Source organism: Aptenodytes forsteri, unplaced genomic scaffold, assembly GCF_000699145.1.
Source record: "Aptenodytes forsteri isolate BGI_AS27 unplaced genomic scaffold, ASM69914v1 Scaffold309, whole genome shotgun sequence".
NCBI classification, from domain to species: Eukaryota; Metazoa; Chordata; class Aves; order Sphenisciformes; family Spheniscidae; genus Aptenodytes; species Aptenodytes forsteri.
The window spans coordinates 2,867,196-2,889,789 of NW_008795857.1; the positions used below are offsets into that span (position 1 = coordinate 2,867,196).

At 36.2% G+C, this 22,594-nt stretch overlaps 1 protein-coding gene across 1 annotated transcript in view; it reads left to right on the forward strand.

The window, feature by feature from the left end:
• BTBD9 (BTB domain containing 9) overlaps positions 1-22,594 on the forward strand; it is a 140,855-nt gene that overhangs the window by 106,458 nt on the left and 11,803 nt on the right. Inside the window, exon 9 of the mRNA XM_009283745.1 lies at positions 5,162-5,269. Within this exon, the coding sequence (XP_009282020.1) occupies positions 5,162-5,269 (108 nt within the window). The remainder of the gene's footprint in view (positions 1-5,161; positions 5,270-22,594) is intronic.

Genomic DNA, 22,594 nt, shown 5'->3' on the forward strand with positions numbered 1-22,594 from the left:
AACAGGCCAAAGTCCGCCCTCCGGAAGTCCATGGTTGCGGTTTTGCTGGCCCCCTTCCTTACTTCACCAAGAAGCGAGAATTCTACCATTTCATGGTTGCTAAGCCCAAGACGGCCTCCGACCACCACATCTCCCACCAGTCCTTAACCTTAACTTATCATTAACCTTGTTAATATCAAATACTTCTTCAGGTATTTATATATATAAATTTGGAGCTCTTGACTTCCACATCAAAATTTACTCAGAAAAACCTTAACTTATCATTAACCTTGTTAATATCAAATACTTCTTCAGGTATTTATATATATAAATTTGGAGCTCTTGACTTCCACATCAAAATTTACTCAGAAATTCTGAAACAGATATAATGATAGTCTGTGGTCAATAGTATTTTCTAATAGAAAAGACCCGGAAAACAGGGGGTTTGGACTAGATGACCTTTAAAGGTCCCTTCCAACCCAAACTATTCTATGATTCTGTGATTTTATTTTAAAATAATTGTAACTAAATATTGTCTTTTAAACTATAGAAATTAAAATATTTTTTGATTTATGAAGTTTATTCTTTTATTAAGACTCCTACTTGGAACAGCTACAAGATACTTGCAACAGTTAACAGAGCAATGTTACTTTAGGTAGTTTTTCCACATTGTTGCCTGTCTGGACAGAAAATAACCTTGCCAGTTTTCCTCTCTGAAAAGGCCCTTATTAATGACAGAAAAACTATTATATTTAACTAGGAACAGAAAGACAGCAATTGGTGTGTTTAACATAGTAAACATAATTTAACTTTTAAATGACTAAAACTTTAATATTGAAAAGGCTGCCATATCACAATAGCTCTCTAACTCTCCCTGCATTTATCTGGAATAGAAATGTAACTGTTATGCTACAATCTTTGGCGGGTAACTTGATGGGCTTCTTTTTTCCTGTGAATTTAAAAAAAAACAAAGAAAAAAAAACACCAGCTAAAATGATAGAAAAGGATTTGTTATAGTGTATGTGGTGGAGGGAGACAGAATTCTTCTGTACCATAGTGGTTTTCATGTTAAAATAAATAGAAATATTTTGCATCTTTGTAAAAGTAGATTAACCACTTATCCTGGTTTAATCTATTTGAAGACTTTTTTACTAATACGAATATGTGATAGCCAACTGTTTTGCTTTTTATATTCAGAGTAATTCTTAAATTAACAAAGAATATCAGTTAGCTTTAATGTGTTTTCTGTTTGCTTATACCATTATCATATGCATCTCTTATGCTTTCTAATTTTCCATACGACTTCTGCCTATGAAGTTTTTCTTTGTTTGCTGCTCATTTGCTGTGCTTGCCTGACTTGAGAGTGAAATCTTAATTCAGAATAAATGATCATATAAGCACATAGCAAATATGCAGGAATTTTGTCTCCTTTGTAGGATCCTGAAGAAAGATTGGTTTCCTGCAAAATAACTACTGAAATGTAAATATGTGCAGAAAATGTAAGGGGATTATAGACAACTGGAGGAAAAAATGCAAAGACAATTGTATAAAAAAACTCTTTCTGTATAGTTTTGGGTTTTCTTTCTTTTTCCCCATCTTTCAACAAGTGTTGCTACCTGATGTTTTAATTTCTGTCTTTTGGGTTTCTGTAAGTATGCAAGTAGTTTACGAACACAGTACTATCAAATATTTATACCGTATGTGGTAACTACTGACTTACAGTATTCAGGAAGCAGGTATCATCCTGTCAGGTGCATGACTATTATTGTTTGGTATTCTGCTAATGCCTTGAGCATATGTAGTTATACAGCAGTCTGAACTAAACAGTGACAATCTTTTTTCCAGAAATCTAGGGATAAAAAGCAAGCAGACAGAGCACTAAATGCTTGTATAAATGCAGACCAATCAATCCTAGGGAAACACATGTCGTTTAGGGCAATACTGTTAAAAAAAGTACTGCAGCATCTTTTGATGTAACAGGTAGCCAAAATAATCAGTTTCCCACACCTGTAATATGAAATTTTATTTATATTTGAAAAGCTTTTATTTTATAAAATGAGGCATTTTCAACATGTGATGTAAATAGCAGTACCATATTAAACAATTAACGGGCTTAGACTTTAGATACCCAAAGAAGTGGCATATGAGAAATATGTTTAAATATCACGACATTGCAAGGAGTGAGCTGGATAAAGCTTCCTTCTCAATCCTGAAGGCAAGATTTACTAACGAGAGCTAATTTAGCTTTTTATTCTAATTTGGAAAGTCCTGGGAACATGGGGAGTTTTGCTGTAAACAAATGCATTTCCAATGAGTATAGTTCTGACTTTTAAAGTGGAGTATTCTCCTTCCTGTCATTTAATATCCATCTTAGCAAAACATAGCTTCTCTACAAAAATTTCGCCTGGTAGTTTGCCTGGAATGTGTTTCGAAGATTACTGTACCTGGCATAAAAAGTGGCCCTTGTGCCCAGTGTGCACTGGTGAATATTCATGTAACCACCTGAAAGTTTTTTGCTGCTTATCCAGAAAGGCATTTCATGCAGAATCAATTCCAAATAGGTTCTGTCGTCAGGCTCCCTCCCCAGTCTCTCCTAAAAAAACTACTGCAGGGAGGTGAAGAAAGAATTTTTTACTTTCTTTCACAAGTCCCAAAGAAACAAAAATCTACATTTAGCATTCATATTAAGTCACTTTGGGAAAGATTCTGCCAACTTTAATTCATTCATTGTTTGGTTTGTAATAATTCTAAGCCATATGCTTTTTTAAACCTATTTAACTTGGGCTAGGTTGTTTTGGGAGAGAGCAATTATACACGTTCTTAAAAGGAACACGTATGTCCTGTTAGCCTTTTGCTCTAAAGCTGAGCCAGTTGTGTTTTAATTACAGTATTGTTAGTTGAAATTACAGTCACTAGTGTGCTTCTGATATTAAAACTCTTGATTATAGCTTTGAAAACATGGATCCAGGAAACAACACTGAGCCCCCATGATGAAAAGGATCCTATTGAAAAGCATAATTAGCTACATTTTAATAGCCTTTTTAAAAGAAAACAGACTTATGTATGTTTTTGCTTTTCCCTCTTTTTATCATTTAGAAGACTTGATTTAAATATAGATGTTAAATTCATTCAGGATCTGTTGATTATTAGTAATTACCAAATCCAGGATTTTAATCCATAAACTTTTTTTTTTTTTTTCTAATATGCTTCATTCAGTCTCTTCAGAAATTGGAGACCTTCAAACTATAGAAAAGCAGAATGGGGAGGATCTGATGAAGCAGCGGGAGCGGGGTTGGAGTTGGGTGGTTTTGTTTTGGGGTGAAATTCATTCAGGATCTGTTGATTATTAGTAATTACCAAATCCAGGATTTTAATCCATAAACTTTTTTTTTTTTTTTCTAATATGCTTCATTCAGTCTCTTCAGAAATTGGAGACCTTCAAACTATAGAAAAGCAGAATGGGGAGGATCTGATGAAGCAGCGGGAGCGGGGTTGGAGTTGGGTGGTTTTGTTTTGGGGTGTGGGTTTGTGGGTTTTTTTAAGCCTTTCATGATGCCACAGGCAACTATTTTTATTTTTTACTAAGTCAGCTCTGAATTTTTTAATTTGCAAATAGGCAGTACTAGTATGTGATAAAAGGCTTCTGTTAAAAGTGTTTTATTTTAGCTTCTTAAAGCTATTTTTGATAGCTTATTATTTTTGATAATATTAATGAGCTGGGTTCAATTGAGAGCATCTAGGGAGTTTAATTTAAATCTGCTTGTGCAGTAGACCCGATTCCACTTTGAATGCTGGGATTCCAAAACCTTAAAAAAAAAAAAAAAAAAAAGAGCTAAACTAGATTGTTTTCAAAAGAAGGTAATAGCACTACGTTTTAGGGCAAAGATACAGACACACGTGTCCTTAATAACCAAATTCCGAAGACGGTCCAGCTTCTGCTTGGGACAGCCTCTCTCCGTAAGAGGAAGGATTCTGCGTTCAGCAACTGGCTAGGTCATTTTCCCCCTCTAGCAGTATTGGGTTTTTTAAATGTTAAAAGTGAGCAATAAGTTTTGCAGTTATATACCTCCCAGAAGAGGTAGCAGCCGAAAGCAAGAAAGACTTTCTCAGCTGGAAGAAGGGAATTTATAATATAAAACTTGGGCACTCTTCTGAAAGGCAGTTGAAGAGAAACAGCTTGAAACTTGGAAAAAAGGATGCTCCATATTGGTTCGCAAACATGCTGGATAGAATTTTTCATGGTTTTTGCTAAAGAAGGCATTCTATGCTGGATATTTTTCTGAGGTACACGTATCTCAATCCACTGAGGGGGAGAGGAGAGGAGGGGCAAGGTTCTTGGTTTTGCTTTAATTCATATCCTTAGAAATAAAATTAAACTGAGGAATGATGTTGAGGTTTCAAATATCTTTTACAACAGGGAAATAATCCCCATATAAAGAGAATGAGTAGAGAGGATACAACATTTGCCAGATGTGTTTTTTGACAATGATATACTTAAATCATATCTCTTATGCTTTAGATCTCCTTCTCTGTGAGACAAGCATGGAAATTGAAGGCTGTTCAATACGTCATTTAGTGCCCTTCCTGAAGAGCTGCATGTTCGTTAGAATGATTTTCCTTTTTCTTCTGTCTTTTTAGCAATTGTGTCAACAATTCAGTGCCTTTTCCCTCACATTATGATGAACCAGGACTGGGAATTCCCATTTTCCTACTTGCTTTTTTAAAAATATTTCTGATATATTTACAAAAAAAAAGAATACAGTTAAGAAGACAGTGTAATCTTTTTAGTCACCAGAATCTTTTCTCTTTCCCCTCTTAAACTGACCTTTCCAAACAGATCTTTGATTCAGGTTTAAAGCAGGCAATGTCACATGCCAAATAAATAAGTTCATTTATTGACTTTCAAATAAATTAAAAGTCACTGGATAAATGTAATAGATTAATGTTAGTAAGATGGTTATTATAAGCCTGTAAGTCTATTACTGGCCTTAGGATAGTAAGAATAGGGACACTCAAGTTTGAGATGACAGAAACAGTAAAGACTTTGTTGAGTGTTAGAGGCACATTGCAAAAGAAACAGCTAAATTTATAAAGGATTAAGAGGAGAAAATAAAGGACTGGAAAACTTAAGCAGCTTGGTTTAATGTTTATTTTACTTATCACTCAACTTCTTCATACTTAGGTTGCTACTTTGGGACTGTGATGATAGGAGCTACAGCTACTACATTGAGGTTTCAACGAATCAGCAGCAGTGGACTATGGTGGCTGATCGCACAAAGATTTCCTGCAAGTGAGTTTAATTTTTTCCACTTATTTGCACAAAGTCAGAACTGGAAAATGGGTTTTTTATCCTTTTGTTCAGTACTTACATAGGTGACTTTTTGACTAGGAAAAGAATGATCATTACATAACTCGTAGATTTCTAACTCTAGACCCTTGTAAATACAACTTTAGGATGTAACAGCTTCTAGTGTGACTGAATATCTAGACTTTCAAACCAGAATCAAGTTCTGAAGATCCACATCAGTACTGGATCTTCAAACAATCAGTTTATTTGTTCATTCGCAGAAACAGTCTGCCTACCATACCCTTGGTTTTGTGATCGCTGGAAGTTAAACCATGTTTCTCTGGAGTTCACGTGTTTATGGTGACCCTGGTGTCAAATCACCCCTCCTTGAGAGACATGGTAGGAGAGGAAAAGAGAGCATGCTTGGTAAAGGATTTTCTTAATCAAATGCATTTCTCCCTTATCAAAGCATATGAATGTATTGTATGATATTTGAAGGGGGTGGGGAGGGTGAGGGTAGGGACCAAACCATAACAGATCAACCAGTTACCTAAGCTTGACCTTGTCTCTGTTCAGAAGCAGAGTACCTGACCTATACGCACTGACCACTCTGCTTTTGAACAGGACCCTTCCATAAAAAACCATGCTTCTTACAAAGAGAAAGAAAAGCGAGAAAAACTTTCATTTTCATTTGTATACTAAAATCAAGAGAAATCAGGTATGAATACTTCTCCACATGTATACTCTCCATTGGCTTTTCTGTAATTATTGGGTCTGCTGATAAAACCCATTCTTCTAGTATAGAAGAGTAATTCAGTATTGATAGCCTTCTTAAACCATTTGATAGTTCTAAATCCAAGTAAAGAATGACCCAGATACTTGTCATGGGACTGAAAAGATAGGCTGCAAATTTATACGTTACATATCCTGAAGTCAGGTATTCTCAGCATTCAGTGAATGTTGATAGGATATGATCTCCTGACTGATCCCCAGGGAAGCTCAGACTTATTTCTCTCCTTTTTCCCGAGTCAGTTTCCATAAGATATGCTTTCTTTCCTGTGACAAAATTGAAGTCATCAGCTCAGATGGAGACAGCCCCCACTCATCCTGTATTTGTGCCAACCAAAACAAAATGGATTTTACAAATTCAGAGTTGTATCTTAGTTCGTCACATCAGGCAAGAGGGTTATTCAGTCCTTTCTAGCAACAGGGCTGATACACATTTTCTAAGGTTTTTTTTTCATCTCTTAACAAACAGTGCAATTCAAACGTGTCACAATGTGGTCTAGACATGTTGGTGAAGGAGAACTTGACACGTCCTTTCACTGTCTGTAAAGGACAGGGTATTGATGAGCAGAAAACCTGGGTTCTGCCTGCAGGTCTGGAAAAAGAGTAAGGGAGATTTAATCATTCTCAAAGGCATCTCGGCGTAATAGATAAAATTCATCTTTCTGTCTGTCTCCAGCAGTGGGAGCACTAAAAGGCTGAAACCAGAAAAGAGAGAGAGAGGGAGAGTCAGAATCAGAATCTTTTTGAACTTTTTCCTTGTACATATTTTGATACTAATAGTCTGTAACAATCAAAAGGAGCACTTGCTCAAGTATGCACAGTGCAGGTGGAATTGCTGGTTGGCTGCCCAGTTCAAGTATCTACTCACCATGTTCAAAGCACACTTTATTTTTTTAAAGCCTTAACCTTGGACAAGTACAGGTGCATCCCTGAAATAAAGATAGGTGCCTCCTCATGGTATACTTCAAGATCTTGATTCAAAATGTAGGTGCTCTGGAAGTTCTTAAAGCCGTGGCTGCAGGAACTATTTTCATGTGGATTAAAGAACTGTATCTTGCCTAACTTCTTGCTCTGACAGACATGCATCCAGCTAGCAAAATGTCAGTCTTTAATTTTAAGTCTACGAACTTACAGTGTCCTAGCATTGTCTGCAATTATCAGTTCTAAACAAATACAAAGACCTGGTCCTAAAACTTACAATTCCAAAAGCTCAGTGGACTCCAGAACAATTCAATTTAACAAGGACTAGAAAATTGTAAGAAAAAGCATCAACCTGAAAAAGCTCACTTCTCTTTGAAACTTTTCTATCCTCTGCAGTTATGTTTAAATACCATATCATCTGTAACTGAGATAAGTTGAAAGGTTTGTGGCTCCCCACATAAGCCCCTCAATTTTCAGGTGCTTTCTTTGCATTTGACAGCATTTTTTCATATTCAATTTAAATCTCTTGCCCTTTATGATCAGCAAATTGGAGTTGTTTTTAACAGTCACCACACCACAGAAAAGAAAACCCTTTAAATATGTTTAATTTTCTTTTCAAGTAGGATTTGCAAAAATGCTGAATTGACTTCAGCTCAAAAATTACTTTGATTGTAATTGCAGGTTGATAACTCCAAATACTACATAAATAAGTATATATATAATATAGAAAATAAATATATATAATAGTATATGTATATTTATATATTTATAAATTATATATTAATCTGTGTATAGATATTAAACATATAAAACAAATATATAAAATACTGTATACATGCCAAATGCTATAAATGTTAGGACTGTTTTCTAAGTAGAGAGTATCTTCACTGCACGAAGCCAGAGCTGGACCACTTTCATTTTACTGAGAAATACTGAAACATGGTACTGTGACCATAAAAAGCCATATTCTTAGTGCTCAAAAATAGTTGAATGTAGAATGGAAGAGATATCATCGTTCAGTGACTCCTGCTCTGAATGAAGGCCCTCACTTAAAAATTGTTGGACAAGATTTCAATATGGTGAAGAAGATGTCTTAATGAAAAAGAGAAAATTGAGACAGTCACTGGTAGGAATGTGAAGAACTGACTTTTTGGTTTCATTTCTGTAAATTTAAAAAAAAAAAAAAATCTTGAACCAAATTGAAAACGTGGATTTTTTTGCCCCGAGAAAAACAAACAAGTTATTTTAATGTCATGTAATTTTAACAACAGAAACAAACAGAAGAGATGAAGAGTTGGATTTTAACCAAATTAACAGATGCTGTAGTAAGGCGGAGGTCGTGCAGTTTACCTGGTTTACCATCACAGTGTAATGGTAAAGATACTCCTGCTGGATGCAAGAGAGATTTTTTTTTTCCCCTATCTCTGTCCTTCCCCTTACCATGAATACCTTGGTATTTTATGCAAACAGCACAGCTCCACAGAGAGAAATCTGCCTCTAAATGCCTTTTGGTCGAGTGATTCGGGCACTCCCCAAGGAAAAGCAAGAATCAAACTCGTGCACTGTGCCTGGGTTTGACTCATCATCAGGTTTAGGCAGACAGTTAAAGATTCCTGCATTCAGCAATTTACCTTAACCAGATTACAGCATAACAGGATGGAAGCGACAGTACCCTCATCAATTCGTTCTCCATGTTTATGAATGCTGCACCCCCTCTCACCTGGAAGAAATGCAACAAATCTTCTGCTAATGTGGTCAAAGTTTGCAACTATTTTTTGTCTCAGCCAAATCCTAATTTTTTAGATGAATACTTGGACATCCCAGCCCGAAAAGGGCTAATCCTACACTGGTATAAAAATTGTCATCACTTAGGCTTACATGTCTTTGTTTAAAGAAAATGAGAAGTAGGTATGTCCTTGCCTGGGACTATGATTGCCTGTTTGACTACAAGTACCTCTCAGAGCAACAGTCAACTAAGAATCATTATACATGTATTTGTGTGAGGCTGAAATATTAATTCTTTCCAAAAAGTATACTCCAAATTATGTCTGTTTCTCTTATAAATTTTGGAGATGTGAGTGCAGTCTAGGTGGTTGATAAGGTCTTGAAATCCCGGGTTGACCCTTTCTGGCATTAGTTCTGTGTTTAATACACTGCAGTAGACTCCAGAAAAATAACTGGCTTGCTTTTCTGTGTAGGATATGCTGCAGTATCAAATGAAAGTGGATGGAGTTAAAACCTGGGAGAATTTTGCAGGGGCCCACATTTGAAGAGACAGAATACTTGCAGTGGGAAAATTTACTTTGCTAGTAATACTCTCTATTCACTTTCCTGTCTTCAAAGACATGTGGATAAGAGTTATTTCCCGTGCTGTGTGCTGCCTGGCTTTCTATCTACCCGGTCTTTCAGTGGAGTTACAATCCTTTGTGAAAGTCATTAGCGTGCTGTCTCACAATTGTCCTGTGAGGTCTCCAAATCATTTTGCTGAATCTCTGGCATAAGGGGTAAGATGAACCATAAAGGCAGCAAACACAGACCTCAACAGACACCTTTGATGATCAGTAAGTGGCAAACAAAACAATGAGAAAGAAAATTAAATTATGTTTAAATAGCATATATTGGTTTTGGCAGTCTGCTGAAGCATGAACTTTCCCTTTAAACTGTCAATATGCTGCTTTGGGTTGTTTTAATAGTATTTTTAATGTAGTGTTTTGTGTAAATTAATAATTCAGTGCTCAAAGCCAGGAACTGACAGGCTACTCCTAACCTCCTCTTCTCCCAGTTTTAAAAGGCTGAAGACAGAAAGTGGATGTCTGTTATCTTCACGGGAGAAGCTTGCTTACCTTCCCTAAGTGAGAGCCAATTAATGCATACTGGTTGTGTAATTGTCAATTTTCAAATGCCCTATGGAGACTTTTTTTTTTTCTCTTTTCCACAATAAGCTGTTTTTTTCTACACGGTATGACAGTAATGAAAAACAGTCATGTTCCATTCTATTTTTTAAAACATTTATGATAAGTGGGCTTGAGCATGTTAGTGTCGAACAATAGAGACCTGCACTTATTAGAGGAATTTACTGACAGAGTCTGAAAGTCAAATGAAAAACAGAAGATACCAAAGGCCAGTAGGAGTCAGACCTCAGAGTTAATGACACTTTTGATAAAATAAGCCCTGTAAAGACAAATATGAAACAGGCTATCATGATGGTTATCAACTCGGTATCGTTCTTTTAAAGTTCTCTTGCATAGTTATTGTGAAATAGAACTAATCCATTGGCAGCAGACGTACCATGTTCAATTCCCCAGTAGGAAAAAAGGGTCTTAATACTATGATAGAATTTGGGAGACAATTAATATTGTTTATTGATGGGCAGTACTAAGGCAGTCGGTATCACCTGTCTATACAGCTGGTTTGGGACAGTTTTATGATGTTCTTGTGGAGGGCATGACTTTGTTTTCAGAAGGTTTGTAACATACTGAATTATATATTCTCTGCCCCTGCCCCACTGGACTCATTGTTTGTTATTCAGAGTATACTGCTGTTATGATAAATATTTAAAAACTTCCAAACTTAATTTCACGTCTCTATTGTTTATTATCTTTTTATTGTATAATAGCTATTTCAAATCCTAAATTCTCAGCTCAGTTCCCCTCAATTTTTTTTCTATAGTTTTTGTATGAATGTAATTAGTACTTTCACATGAAAAGCCCTTTGGGATGTGGATGCAAGATTCATTAACAAAATTTATTAACTGTCTTCTGATTGATTTTTCAAGAATAATTTTCAACTTTGAGGTTTATTGCTCCTGTCCAGTGTTTCGTATTTCTATCCCATGATGTACTATGTGCATTTCCAGTTTTCAGGCACTGCTGTATTTCCTTTGATAATAAATCACAGGTACAGAACACCTGGAGAGATCTAGGTCATGCACTTAACAGTTCTAAACCACTTTTCAGACGTGCAGAAGAGTGTTTTCCATGTTGTCTAAGGACTTCAAGTGAGAAAATACTGCTTTACGCAATGTTAGTGGCAAACTCAATTTTGGATTTTTTTTTTTTCTGGGTATACTTCTGTGAAACTGGGCTAATCTCTATCACAATGTGATTATTTCTTTTGCTATAGAGATAATACTTGAAGTGTGTGAATACCTTTCCTCGTAACTGCACATGGCACGTTACATACTTGTATATGTAGTTCCTTATACTTAGCCACAAACACAGCAGCTTTTTCCTCCTGTCCCGTAGTTTCTCCACTTCACTCTATGATCCCATCTCTAGAATTCCCTCACATCCATTTTCATCCATCATTCTTCTCCTTAACCACTTTCATAGGACTGTTTTCTCTCATAATAAAACATCTTGAACATTTCTCAGCCCTCTTGCTTTTCCAACTACCTGTATGCTCACATCGCTTTTTCTGTTGCTTCCCATCAGTATTGCATGCATCTACTGTCCTGTCATATCTAGAATGACAAATATAACATTTTTCCTAATTTTTGTATAATCCTTAATTCTGTCTCACGCCTGAGCTCCCAAGTGGCAGAGTGGAACAGGATAAAAGGAACCGCTCTTGTACCTGTGATGTCAAACAGGGTATTTTGACCACACGTCATCCTATTTTACATGAAGTTAATTTCACAGCAAAACTGTTTTTGTACCTCTTCTGTCAAACAGAGTATATTTCAACCACGGTTCATGCTATTTTACATGAAGCAAATTTCACAGCAACTCTGTGAAATCCAAATGCCTTCTCCAGACTTGCCAAACTCAGTGTAGTCACATTCATACAATACAAAGAGGAAATATATTCAAGCAAGATGTCTGGGAAATTGCTACATTGTTAAGCTCAATTTCAAGTCTCACTTCACAAAAATAAACTGAGGGTTCTCATTAATCTGTTCATTATGCCTCTAGTAATGCCTACTGGAGCAAGTCAGACAGATATAAAGGGTCATTTTGTGTAATTATTGAGCTTAAAAGCCCTGAACGATAGAGGCATTGAAGTACATATTTTTGCTTGTGTTTATATGCTCACATTTTGAAAGATTCTAATAAGGCAAAAGAAGAAAGAGTCTCCAGCTTCACAGACCTGCCTTATTAAGCACAAAGAATTAAGATTTCACAGAGAGAAACCAGAGTTGTATTCCATTTCAGAGCATTAGGAGCCTCTCAGAAGTGAGGAAACTCTGCGGCTAACATTTCATTTGCTAGCTTTTATTTTAGCTGCATCTAGTTTGATTGAAGAAAGATCTAGCTGCTTTTAAGTTACGTTTCTTAACAGTGATTCGGGATCACAAGAAGGTTTTCACATTGTTAATTTGTCTATTCTTTTTTCCACTTCTACCTTCGGTTCCTTGTGGTTGCTTTTCAGCCACAAATATGCATGGATCTTTTGAATGAGCCTTGGACAGAGTAGCAAGGAGTTGTAAACTGCAGTGTCTTAGTCTCCCTTGAACGTTTTACCATACAGTTATTTCACTGCAGCTCTGCATGTGCCATATGCATTGAAGTTTTGCTTTGATCCCTTTTGCCGTGCAGCTGGCATGTTCTCAGCTCCTCTTCATGCACATCACTGTGAGGAGAGTGAAGAAAACATCACAGTAACTCTGAGTCAATTTGGAGGTTACCTCAGTTCTGCCTCAGAATATAAGCAATACCAAATAATACCCATAGTATCAGTACTTGTTTCTTTTAGGTATTGGATTTTTCTCCCATGCCATTAAAGACTTGAATGTCTCTTTGGAGGCAAGTAAAATTGTCAAGCTAATGATAGAGATAGATGTATGTGTTATTACTTCATAATATATCATCTAGAAAAAATACCTTTTTTAAAAAAAAAAATTCAAACTAAATAGTGGTAATTAAGTATGTGTAAAATATCTGTTGCATAGTCTTCTATTTGAAATAAAAATCAAAGCAAACATTCATTAATTATCATTATTCATTATTATAATGATTTTATGATTATTAATTATTATTATTATTATTACATTGACATTTCAGTAGAAATTAGACTTCCCAATTGCTTTGCCTTTTTGATTCTTGCCAGATGGCTTTCTAAAACTTCTGTAATAAAATAGCAAACTTTCAAGTTATTCTCATTACAAGAAAGTACATTTTAAGTATAAGCTAGTTCTCACTCTTTACGGATAACCACTGTTTCTACTGTAAGTGCTAGACACGGGAGGGGTTTTCAGTAAATGTATTTTCATTTTGCTTTGAAGAGTGAAAAGACAGTACTGAAGGAGAGAGAGGCTGCCTTAATTGTTTTATCAACCCCCAAATATGTTTCCGATATCCAGACATTATTTATTTATTTATTCTTTCTTTCTTTCTTTTTTCTGATTGTCTTACTTCCTGGGTCGCTATTCACAAAGCATCTTTGGGGTTTGACCAGGAAGGGATTTGTTCTCCATATTGTGAAAGTGGATGGGATCTGGTCTTTCTGGTTTCTGGCTGCTGCACTCATTCTTGCATATTCTGCACTAGCCATTCTTTCATCTATATATTCATCTTTGCAACAACTTACGCCAACTGAATCTGAGCAAGGCCAGCTGCTGCTAGAATCACTGATTTTGTGCTACCATGATGACATGCCACAGTGCTTTCATCACAAGTTGTTGCTGTCATTTATCTGTCTGAGACATGGCCTGCCTGTAGATTTCTTGCCTCCTGTTTTGATGCCTGTGACTTTTAAAAACATATTAATCCAACATACAGTTACAGTTGATTTGTCAAATTTGCATTAATTGACCACATTTAGTTTAGAAGTTGTCAATGCAAAGTCATGGGTTGGATAATCAGACTTGTCCTTTGTGTTATTTCCATGCATACTGCTCAGCGTTGCCCTCCCTTCTGACACAGCAGCTTTTCTCACTCAGCGTCTACTGAGCAATGAAGACTTTCTTGCACACATATTTGTTTGAGAGTTTGAGCACCCAGTTTCTAGAGCTTTTCAATAGGACTTTTTGTTGTAGTTTTACTTCTTTTTCTTAAAGACAATATGAATTTACTTTAAACTATTCCACCAGTTACTTTACGTGCACTTTGATGTTTTATAGTAAATCTGTTATTCTGAGACATCAACCATTCCATAGGCTTTGTTGCTTATTTCACATGTGCATTGGGTGGATTCAGATACACTTCAATGTCCATTGACTTTCTCAGTCCATTTTCTTTTTTTTTTTTTTTTTAATAATGCCAGAGACACAGCATTGCTTAGTGGGCAGAATATTTGTTGGGGGATGGGAGGGAAGAACACACCAGAATCCGAGATAATATTACTTATTCTAATATTGTCTTTACTGCTTGTTGTTAGGATAGATTTATACAAACACTGAAATTCAAAATAGAGTTGTGTTTCCCTGAGCCCAGGGACCAGATTATAGAACCATATGGACTTCTTGGTTCTGAGAACACGTTCCCTATGTTCCATTTTAAAACATCCTTTTTCTCACCTTCACTTGATTGTCTTCTGCATTTACTCGAACACGGTACCATGCCTGTTTTCAACGTGTGCCACCAAAACAGCTAAAAATACTTCACCAATGTTAATGAATTAGGTTTTGTAGAACCAATATTAAGTTGATAAATACGGTGTGTATATTGTAGGTAGGGGACACTCCTGGATACTGAAGCTCCAAGACCTGATCTACATATTCTTATTCCTGAGATTAATCATAAAACTTTGTCCTCTCCTCTTTGTACCCTTTCTTCTTGACTTAATCTGTCATCTCTGCCAGGCTAAAAAGGAAATCAGATGATATAAACACTGTGGTTTTTAGTGAAAGGTGAAACCTTTATGCCTTTTGAAATATTTAAGGGTGCTGAAAAAAATTCTGAAAAGCAGATAATTAATTATAAGGAAATGCTTGCTGAGGTTGAAGAGCGTAAGATTTTGAGACACTGAGATGGATACCTGAGCAGCCCATTTCTGCAGCAACATACTGGGTCTGTAAGTGTTCCTTGTAGTGTAGAGGTACAAGAAATGCATGTATTCCTTGAGAGTTATAGCATGACTGCATTGCTATATTTTGCTTGATTGTGCTATGTTCACTTTTTAATATTAAAGATCAGTAAGATGGCGAGTTACACATTGCATATTTTATCAGTGCATAACCCTACTTTGGAGATGCAGGCTAAAAGTGAAGATGATGGGAAATGATCATGGTGTCTTTTAAACCTTACAGATAATGCCTTGCCAGAATTAGATTTTGCTTTATGAGTAAACATTAATTTTGTCTTATAAAATAAATTGTAGTCAGAATCTTGGCTGTTGCTCTGTCTTACAACAAACACCATTGTTTTCAGTGGTCAGCCTCACTTAAATGTACAACCTGTTTGACATTCTGTTATTTACTATGGAGAAGCTCTTTGATAGTGTAAGAAAACTTGCTCTTAGTAGGTTTATTCCTCTTTTGACTTTATTCTGTTGCTCAGCTTTACCTCAGTGTATCTTGCCCCTCTCAGGTATGTAAATTCTATCGTCCTCCTTCTGTGATTGATTGCTCATACAGGCTAAGAATACTTAAATACTCCCCCCCCCCCCCCCCCCCCGGCCCCACCTCCCGCACCATCCCTCACCCCCCCCCCCCCCCCAAGCATTTGGGTCCCAGTTTGACCTACAACATTAAGCAATTCTGGAAAAGCCTGTCGTCTTAAGAGGTCTTCGCCAACTATTGCCAACTCTGCTCAATGTAACAGCAATTCTAATTTTCTTACTAGGAGGAGACTACTACTCCTCTCTTGCATCCTGTTAAGCAAAGGTTTCTTTTCCAATCAACACAGGAACAAATTTGCAGCTTCTGGGTAAGGACTCAACCATGCAGATTTCTGCTTTTATGTTATGGAAGGATCCTATGGCAGTACATTGGATTGCCTTCACTGAGTCGTAATATTCTCTCTTTTGAAAATGTCTGTGCATGCATGCACATACCCACATGCATGCAGGCACCCACACACATGCACACTCTCAGCACCTTTATAAATAAATATTACTACAAAAAGGTTATCCAAGTTATAAATGTCTTCTATGAAACTGGCCCATTTATCTGCCTGAGATAGGAAAGGAACGCCTAATACTTGAACTGTTGTTTTGCGGTTATGTTTGTTTACTTTGAACTTCATTGTTGCATAAGATCATCTAATAACCCAATGAATAGGAGATGCCCAAATGTTCATGAACTAGTTACTGTTGGTAAGTTACTGTTTTGTCTGTAGCTCTTTCTTAGAGGCAAAGCCATTAAATATAGCAACTGTTGACATCTCCTTGTATAGTCAGGAGGCCAGTCAGATGTTAACGCATCAAATCTAGAGATTTGCCCTAATTAGATTGTTGATATTCAGGATCTAATTTCATTAAAACTCAAAAAAGTACACATTTGCTTATGCTGGCCAAAACAGGTATGGTCTTTAGTGTTACAAATATCCTACGTTGAGATATATGCTGTATTAAGCCATTGATTTATTCACAGTAATGTTTTTACCAGGACAGATTATGTCCATGAATCACAAAATGGAAGAATTATTATATCTTTAGGTTCATCCTTTGGGGATTTCTGCACTATGTGGTATGTGGTGTATTTTTTAAAAATAATGCTCCGTCAGTTTGTTTCATATACTTGAAGAGATGGTGCTTCCATTCTGCTCTTTGCTTTTCTATCACACTGAGTTCCCACAGTAAGAATTTTTTTCTCTATACCAGTACTGAACATAATATTACCTAATTTCATTCCATTACTTTTCTTGTATCCCTGTAAACCAATTTTTCTTTTTTAATGGATTTCATACACTTCAACTACATATTTATAAAGTCATTCTGCCTTTTTCCTGTTACCTTGGTTGCTACTTAAACAAGTTTTGCCTGACTTTATTTCGTGCTCTTTCATCATGAGTCAAGTTTCCTCTGTTTTTAAAATTATTTTTGTGAATTTTACCCAGCTCTTTGTCTATAAAATTTTACAGTACAGTTACGAATTAAATACTAAAATTTAGTTTATCAGAAACTATTGGGAGGGGAGCTACATTTTTTTCTGTTCTATAACATAGTAACAGAAGCAAAAGTTGTATTTGTTATTTTTGTCTGTCTTAGTTCACTTTAGTCTCATGTCTAAAATTACTGCAGTTATGGGTGCGGGTTCAGGTTTTTTTCTAGGCGAGTTTCAGTCTGAGGTCGCAAGGCTTTGTTTTCTGACCTTGAGGTTAATAGATAATTCAGTGTGGTAGTAGAAAGGGTTACAGTTTTCCTCCCTTCCATTAGCAAACCTCAGTATGCTTGTATTGCTGTTATGAGGAGGCACATGCTGATTTACTTTTTTCACTGTTTTATTCTTCTTAGAGTCTGTGGTTCAATTTACTGCATTCCTTGGAGGTTTGACATGTCAATTAGATGTTATCGACAGTAATAGAAGGGCGGTTGCTGTAAATGTGAAGTTTTTACGAGTGGGCCATGAAATCACACCCAAGGGAATGTAAGAGAGAGGTGCAATAAATACGGTGTTAGTCTACACGCTACAAAGGAACTGATTAATAGGGAGCATGATTCTGTCTCATATCTCTAAAAATACTGTTTATGTATTTGCTGTTAATCAACTATTCCATTGGTATGAAAAGTTATATAATAAAAATAGCTTACGATCTGTTGTAGGATTATGGGGGGGGAGAAGTCTTCAAAGTTAAAAGCATCCCACTGTTTGTATTACTGGGTATATTAATGCGTTCGATGGCTTTTTGTATCTTTGTTATCTATGTGAACATCAGAAGCAATAACTATTGGTAATGAGTAAGCACAACAAAACCAATTCAACCTCTAAGATTGTGCAAGCTTGTCTTCTGCATGTGTACTCTAGTGTACACAAAACTATGTAAGATGAACTCATAGGTCAAGTTACTCAAGTTCACAGCCTTCATCCGCCACCACTGCCATCCCCCAAGGATGTATGTGTAGATACTACATGCACAGTTCTTGTTACAGCATAGAAATTTGGCTCATGGTGTTCTACCAGACAGTTGCCAGCAAATTCCTAAAAATTTCATTTTGTGTAAGATTTTTAAATACAAACTATATTTCTGGAAGCACAGAAAGAGAACCTGTTGAAATTGAAAAAATGTGTGACAAGCTACATTAGATGAGTACACAGCTTATGCAGTACAAAAATGCTACTGGTTGCCTACATTGGCACGTGGATATATTTGAAAATTGGTTACTACATTTAGTTAGAAAAATAATTACTACATTCAGTTTTACCATTGCTCAATTTGACTATATTTTAACATTTTCTTTATGTAGTATTTTTTCTAAAACAGCAAAAATGCCAGCACTGAAGCTGTGAAAGCAGGGGTTACTATAAGGAGTCTTTTGCATTAGAAGCTTTATAAAGATGTCAGAAAGTTCGTATAAGCATCATTAAAACTATTTTATGTCAGAATTTTTATTCTAATAGGTCTGCTTTATCAAGCCCACATTTGGTTTCTACAATAAATCATATGCAATAAAATGTTTATAGCAGTTTAGTAAAGTGTTCTTATAGAGGACAGATATTTTGTTTGGATTGGTGGGAGGGACCGATCATAGGGCAGAAATAACTACAAATTTTGTTCAGATGCTTTGAGAATTATGTGTTCCCTATTAGAAGTATATTTAGAATAAAAACTTTTGAGGGGAGTTTTCCCAAAAGGTGGGAATACATGTATTTACTTGTCAATATATAAAGCCGTTATGTAACAAATACTGCGACAGGTGATTTTTAGTATTTATTATTCTCACATTTATTCTGGACTCTCATTATCTTTCTCTTAACCATTTTTATTACCTCTGCCATTAGCGCTTCAAGTCCCTTTTGGGTTTTTTTCCTTATTAGACTGGATAAAGTATATTTGCTATCTCATCAATGGACTATAGCATAAATATAACCAAGATGCATTATTAGGTGAGTTTTGCCTCTGTCTCTGAGAGCTGCAGAGAGAAAGCTGTTACTTCTAGCTTGCACCTTCCTTGCTTCCTTAGAAGTACCATGTTTGACGGGCCACCTTTTGAGAGAGTGCTGTCATGGTGACAGCAGAATGGATGGAAACTCAGTTGTAGGTCTCAGTTTTTAGTTGAGGTAGACCAGGGGTAGAACTGCACTAAATTTGAGTTTAATTTAAAAACCAAAATGTGGATGACCTTTTATTCCTCACAGTATTTTCTCTCATGCTTTGTCTTCCCCCTCAGTGGCTTGGGAGGCTGGATGGAAAGGGGGTGCCTGAGCCAGCTACCCAGTTTGACTTCTCTGCTTTATGGGTCTGACTCTCTGAATTAGTGTGTTAAATTACAGCTTTAACAGGAGAGGGAGTATTACTTCACTTTATTGTTTAGTGCTGTTATGGTGGAAAACATGTTTTTTTATAGGCAATATATAAGGTAGCTGTAGACCTTTTTGGTATTTTATAAAGAAAAATGTCTGTATAACAATAACTGTTACAGCATTTTTAGTGCACGCTTCTGTGTTTATTTTGTAGGTACTCCATAGTAGAGGTTAGTATGGTATTAATTAATAAAGCAAGGGGTGTAACACATACAATGTAGAACATACTATGGTACTTCCTGAGTCTCAGTTGGCTTGCTTATGTGTGCACGCAATTTTTTATTTGGCAGCATCACATGCTGGTTACTTACTGTCTTATTTACATCAGTACAGTCATCAGACTGATGTATGGAAAGACAACATAACTCTTCTTTCCTTTTCCTGTCATCTGCTTTTACAAATATCTCCTCACTATTCCATCATAATGAATGCTGTATTTCATTAAAAAAATGTGGTCCCAGTTGAAAAAGTCCACATCCAAGTAAGCTAAGAAGTGTTTTGTCACTTACTATAGAACAAGGCATATGTGGACAAGCATTAGAAAATAAAATGGAGGTTACTTGCTGGTAATTGACATTTTTCAGGGTGTGTTGTTCATTTCCACATTTGCTTCCAACTCTGCTTTGCTTTTCTTCTTGGAGCGAGGAACAAAAAATGGAGGTTGTATGTCACCTTGGAAAGTGAGGAGACACAGTGTGCACACACAAAATGTACGCGCTTAGCCTAAAGCAAGCCATGATATGAATAGGATATGGTTATTACAGCTAGATGAATGTTAGTAACATGTAACAGCTTTCTCTTTCGTCTTACATCTTTGGCCTGAACTTGGTTTCAGCTATAATCAGTGCTGCTCTGGTGATCCCACAGAGTGGTAGTATTCTGTAGTGCCAGTGGCTCCTTAGAAAACCTCAATAAAGGATAAGCTTCTGCTTCTTTCTTAATTCGTTCTTTCTGGAAGAGAAGGACATAACGGGGAAGGGTCACTATTTATATCCTATTATATGTAATAAATCTTTAGAAAGATAGCAGCTTTTCATAGAAATAACTAGGCAAGGATTCCAAATGCTGAGAAAAGCCATTAAATTCCTGAAGAGGTGAATTGCTCTTTTGGAGCTATAGATAGCTTAAGCAATAGCGAGCTATTGTTATAATTTACCTGGACATCAGTATTTCTTGCATTCTTCCTGCAATAGCCTAATAAAGAAAAGAAAAAGACAGGAAGAAACATGAAAGAGGAGGGGTTTCTGTTTCTAATGATTTTCTTCTTCCTCTGAATAGAATGTGGTGAAGAGATTGTGGGATGCACAAAGCCATTGAGTTTTCAGTGACAGCTGTTGCTGTTGGAGAGATGAGAGCACTTGGCCCAAGAGTCTGTTTATATGTTTGAGCAGAGAAAGTGATTTTCATTGCAAGGAGCTCTAAGTGAGACAGGCAGAGTCAGAGAATGAGAGCGCAAAAGATAATTATCTAAATTATCTTCAGGCTGTTATAGAAGACGAATATAGTTAAAATGTAATTAAATATGACAGGCTGACATGATGCCAGCATGGCTTTGGAATACTAATCATCAATTACTGCATCTCCTTAGGGGAGACGGGCAGAACGAGAGAGTTAGAAGTCGGGTGGCTGAGGTGAGATGTAGAGTGTTAAATAACACCGTAGGACTGTAACAAGGCTAATTTCTTTTGGAAAATGGACCTGTGTTATCAGGGGACCTTTGCTAGCCAAAAAACTTGTAGTGCTGCATTTCAGCTTGAGGACCCTGGTATAAATCTGAGTAGGCTGCTAGTCCCGAGTCTTCTCTTAGAGATGTAAACGTCAGCTTGAGGTAATGATTATTTCTGTTGTGAAAGTGACGACCAGGACTGCTGCGGATTGAGCAGCAAATCTAAAATGAATCAGCCAGCAAGACAGGTGTGAAAGCAGAAAAAAAGATCAACGCTTCCTGAACATTTAAAAAAGCTAAACCCTGAAAAATCTGTTATAGGGTCACTAATAAGGAGTACAGAGATACAGCAAGTCCAAAGAGAACGATGCCAGTTTATGGGAGAAGTAAGTTCTGATAGCTTCTTTATGACCATGTCCTAGGTAAAGAAGGTGAAAGTATTGCCACCAGCTTGAAAGATTTGTTTGCTTGGCGTATGGGGAGTAAAGGTGAAGAAATGGCATCTATTATACAGAAGTATCTAATCCCAGACCAAAAATGAGGTGCTTTTGATAGGTTTTAATGTTGCTGTTCCTGGAATAGAGTGACTTATGTAGGAATCAATACCAGAGCTATGTATAAATTTTGGAGGAAATTTTTATAAAGACCATCAAAAGCAATTTTGAGGATAGAAAGTCTAGCTGTTGTGAGCAAAGTATAAAATAAGCACATATGCATGGCATGACTACACAAATGGCATGACTACAAAATAATTTGCAAAATAAAATTTCTACAGAGAAACTGAAATTATTACAATAGTACCAGAAGAGATAACTAGTAGTAAAAGAAGAAGATTAAAAAGAAACTTAAGGCTTACCTATTATGTCTTTAATTTAATCAAGGAACACCACTGAACAATTGTTATGGCTTGATACATAAATAGGAGTCTTACTGAATTTGTTATATCAGCAAAAAAGGCAGAAAGAGGGCAGATAAGCTTTGATAATGTTCTGTCAGTAATCTCTCTTCCCAAATGGGTATAGTTACGCTGCATAAATTATCTTTTTGCTGCATAATTATATCTGTACTGGAGAGGTGTTGCTTTGTATATATCGGATGTTCTCAAATGTACTGTTAAACTCGAAATCAGTGCAACTTTGTAGTGAAGACGGTTTGCCTTGCTTATTTCAAAAGTGACTTTTTCCAAATCTATTTGGATTGTTTTCTACTTTGTTTTTTTCCTTTTTGCTAAGGAAATAAACTAAGAGACCTAATTTTCTCATTATCCCATCAAGTACTAATACTCTAGTGGCAATATTCTTGAATTTTAATAACTCTTCTACAAATTGTCTATAGTTTTGACTTTCTTTTTCCAATGGGAAAGGAATAAAATGGACACATACCAAAACAGTCAATATTCTTAGGACCAAATTTATTGAAAACCCTATCTCTCTTCAAGTCTCACATCCTCAAGAATTTTTTTTACTATTTTCTATCACGTTTTAATATTATTAAAAGGGTAATTATAAACCAATCCTAATAACAGCATTGTAGCAGAAAGTAAGGACTTGTAATGCAGTGGAAAGTGGAAGAACTTAGGAGCTTCCTGGAGGAGCTGATTTAGAAGTGT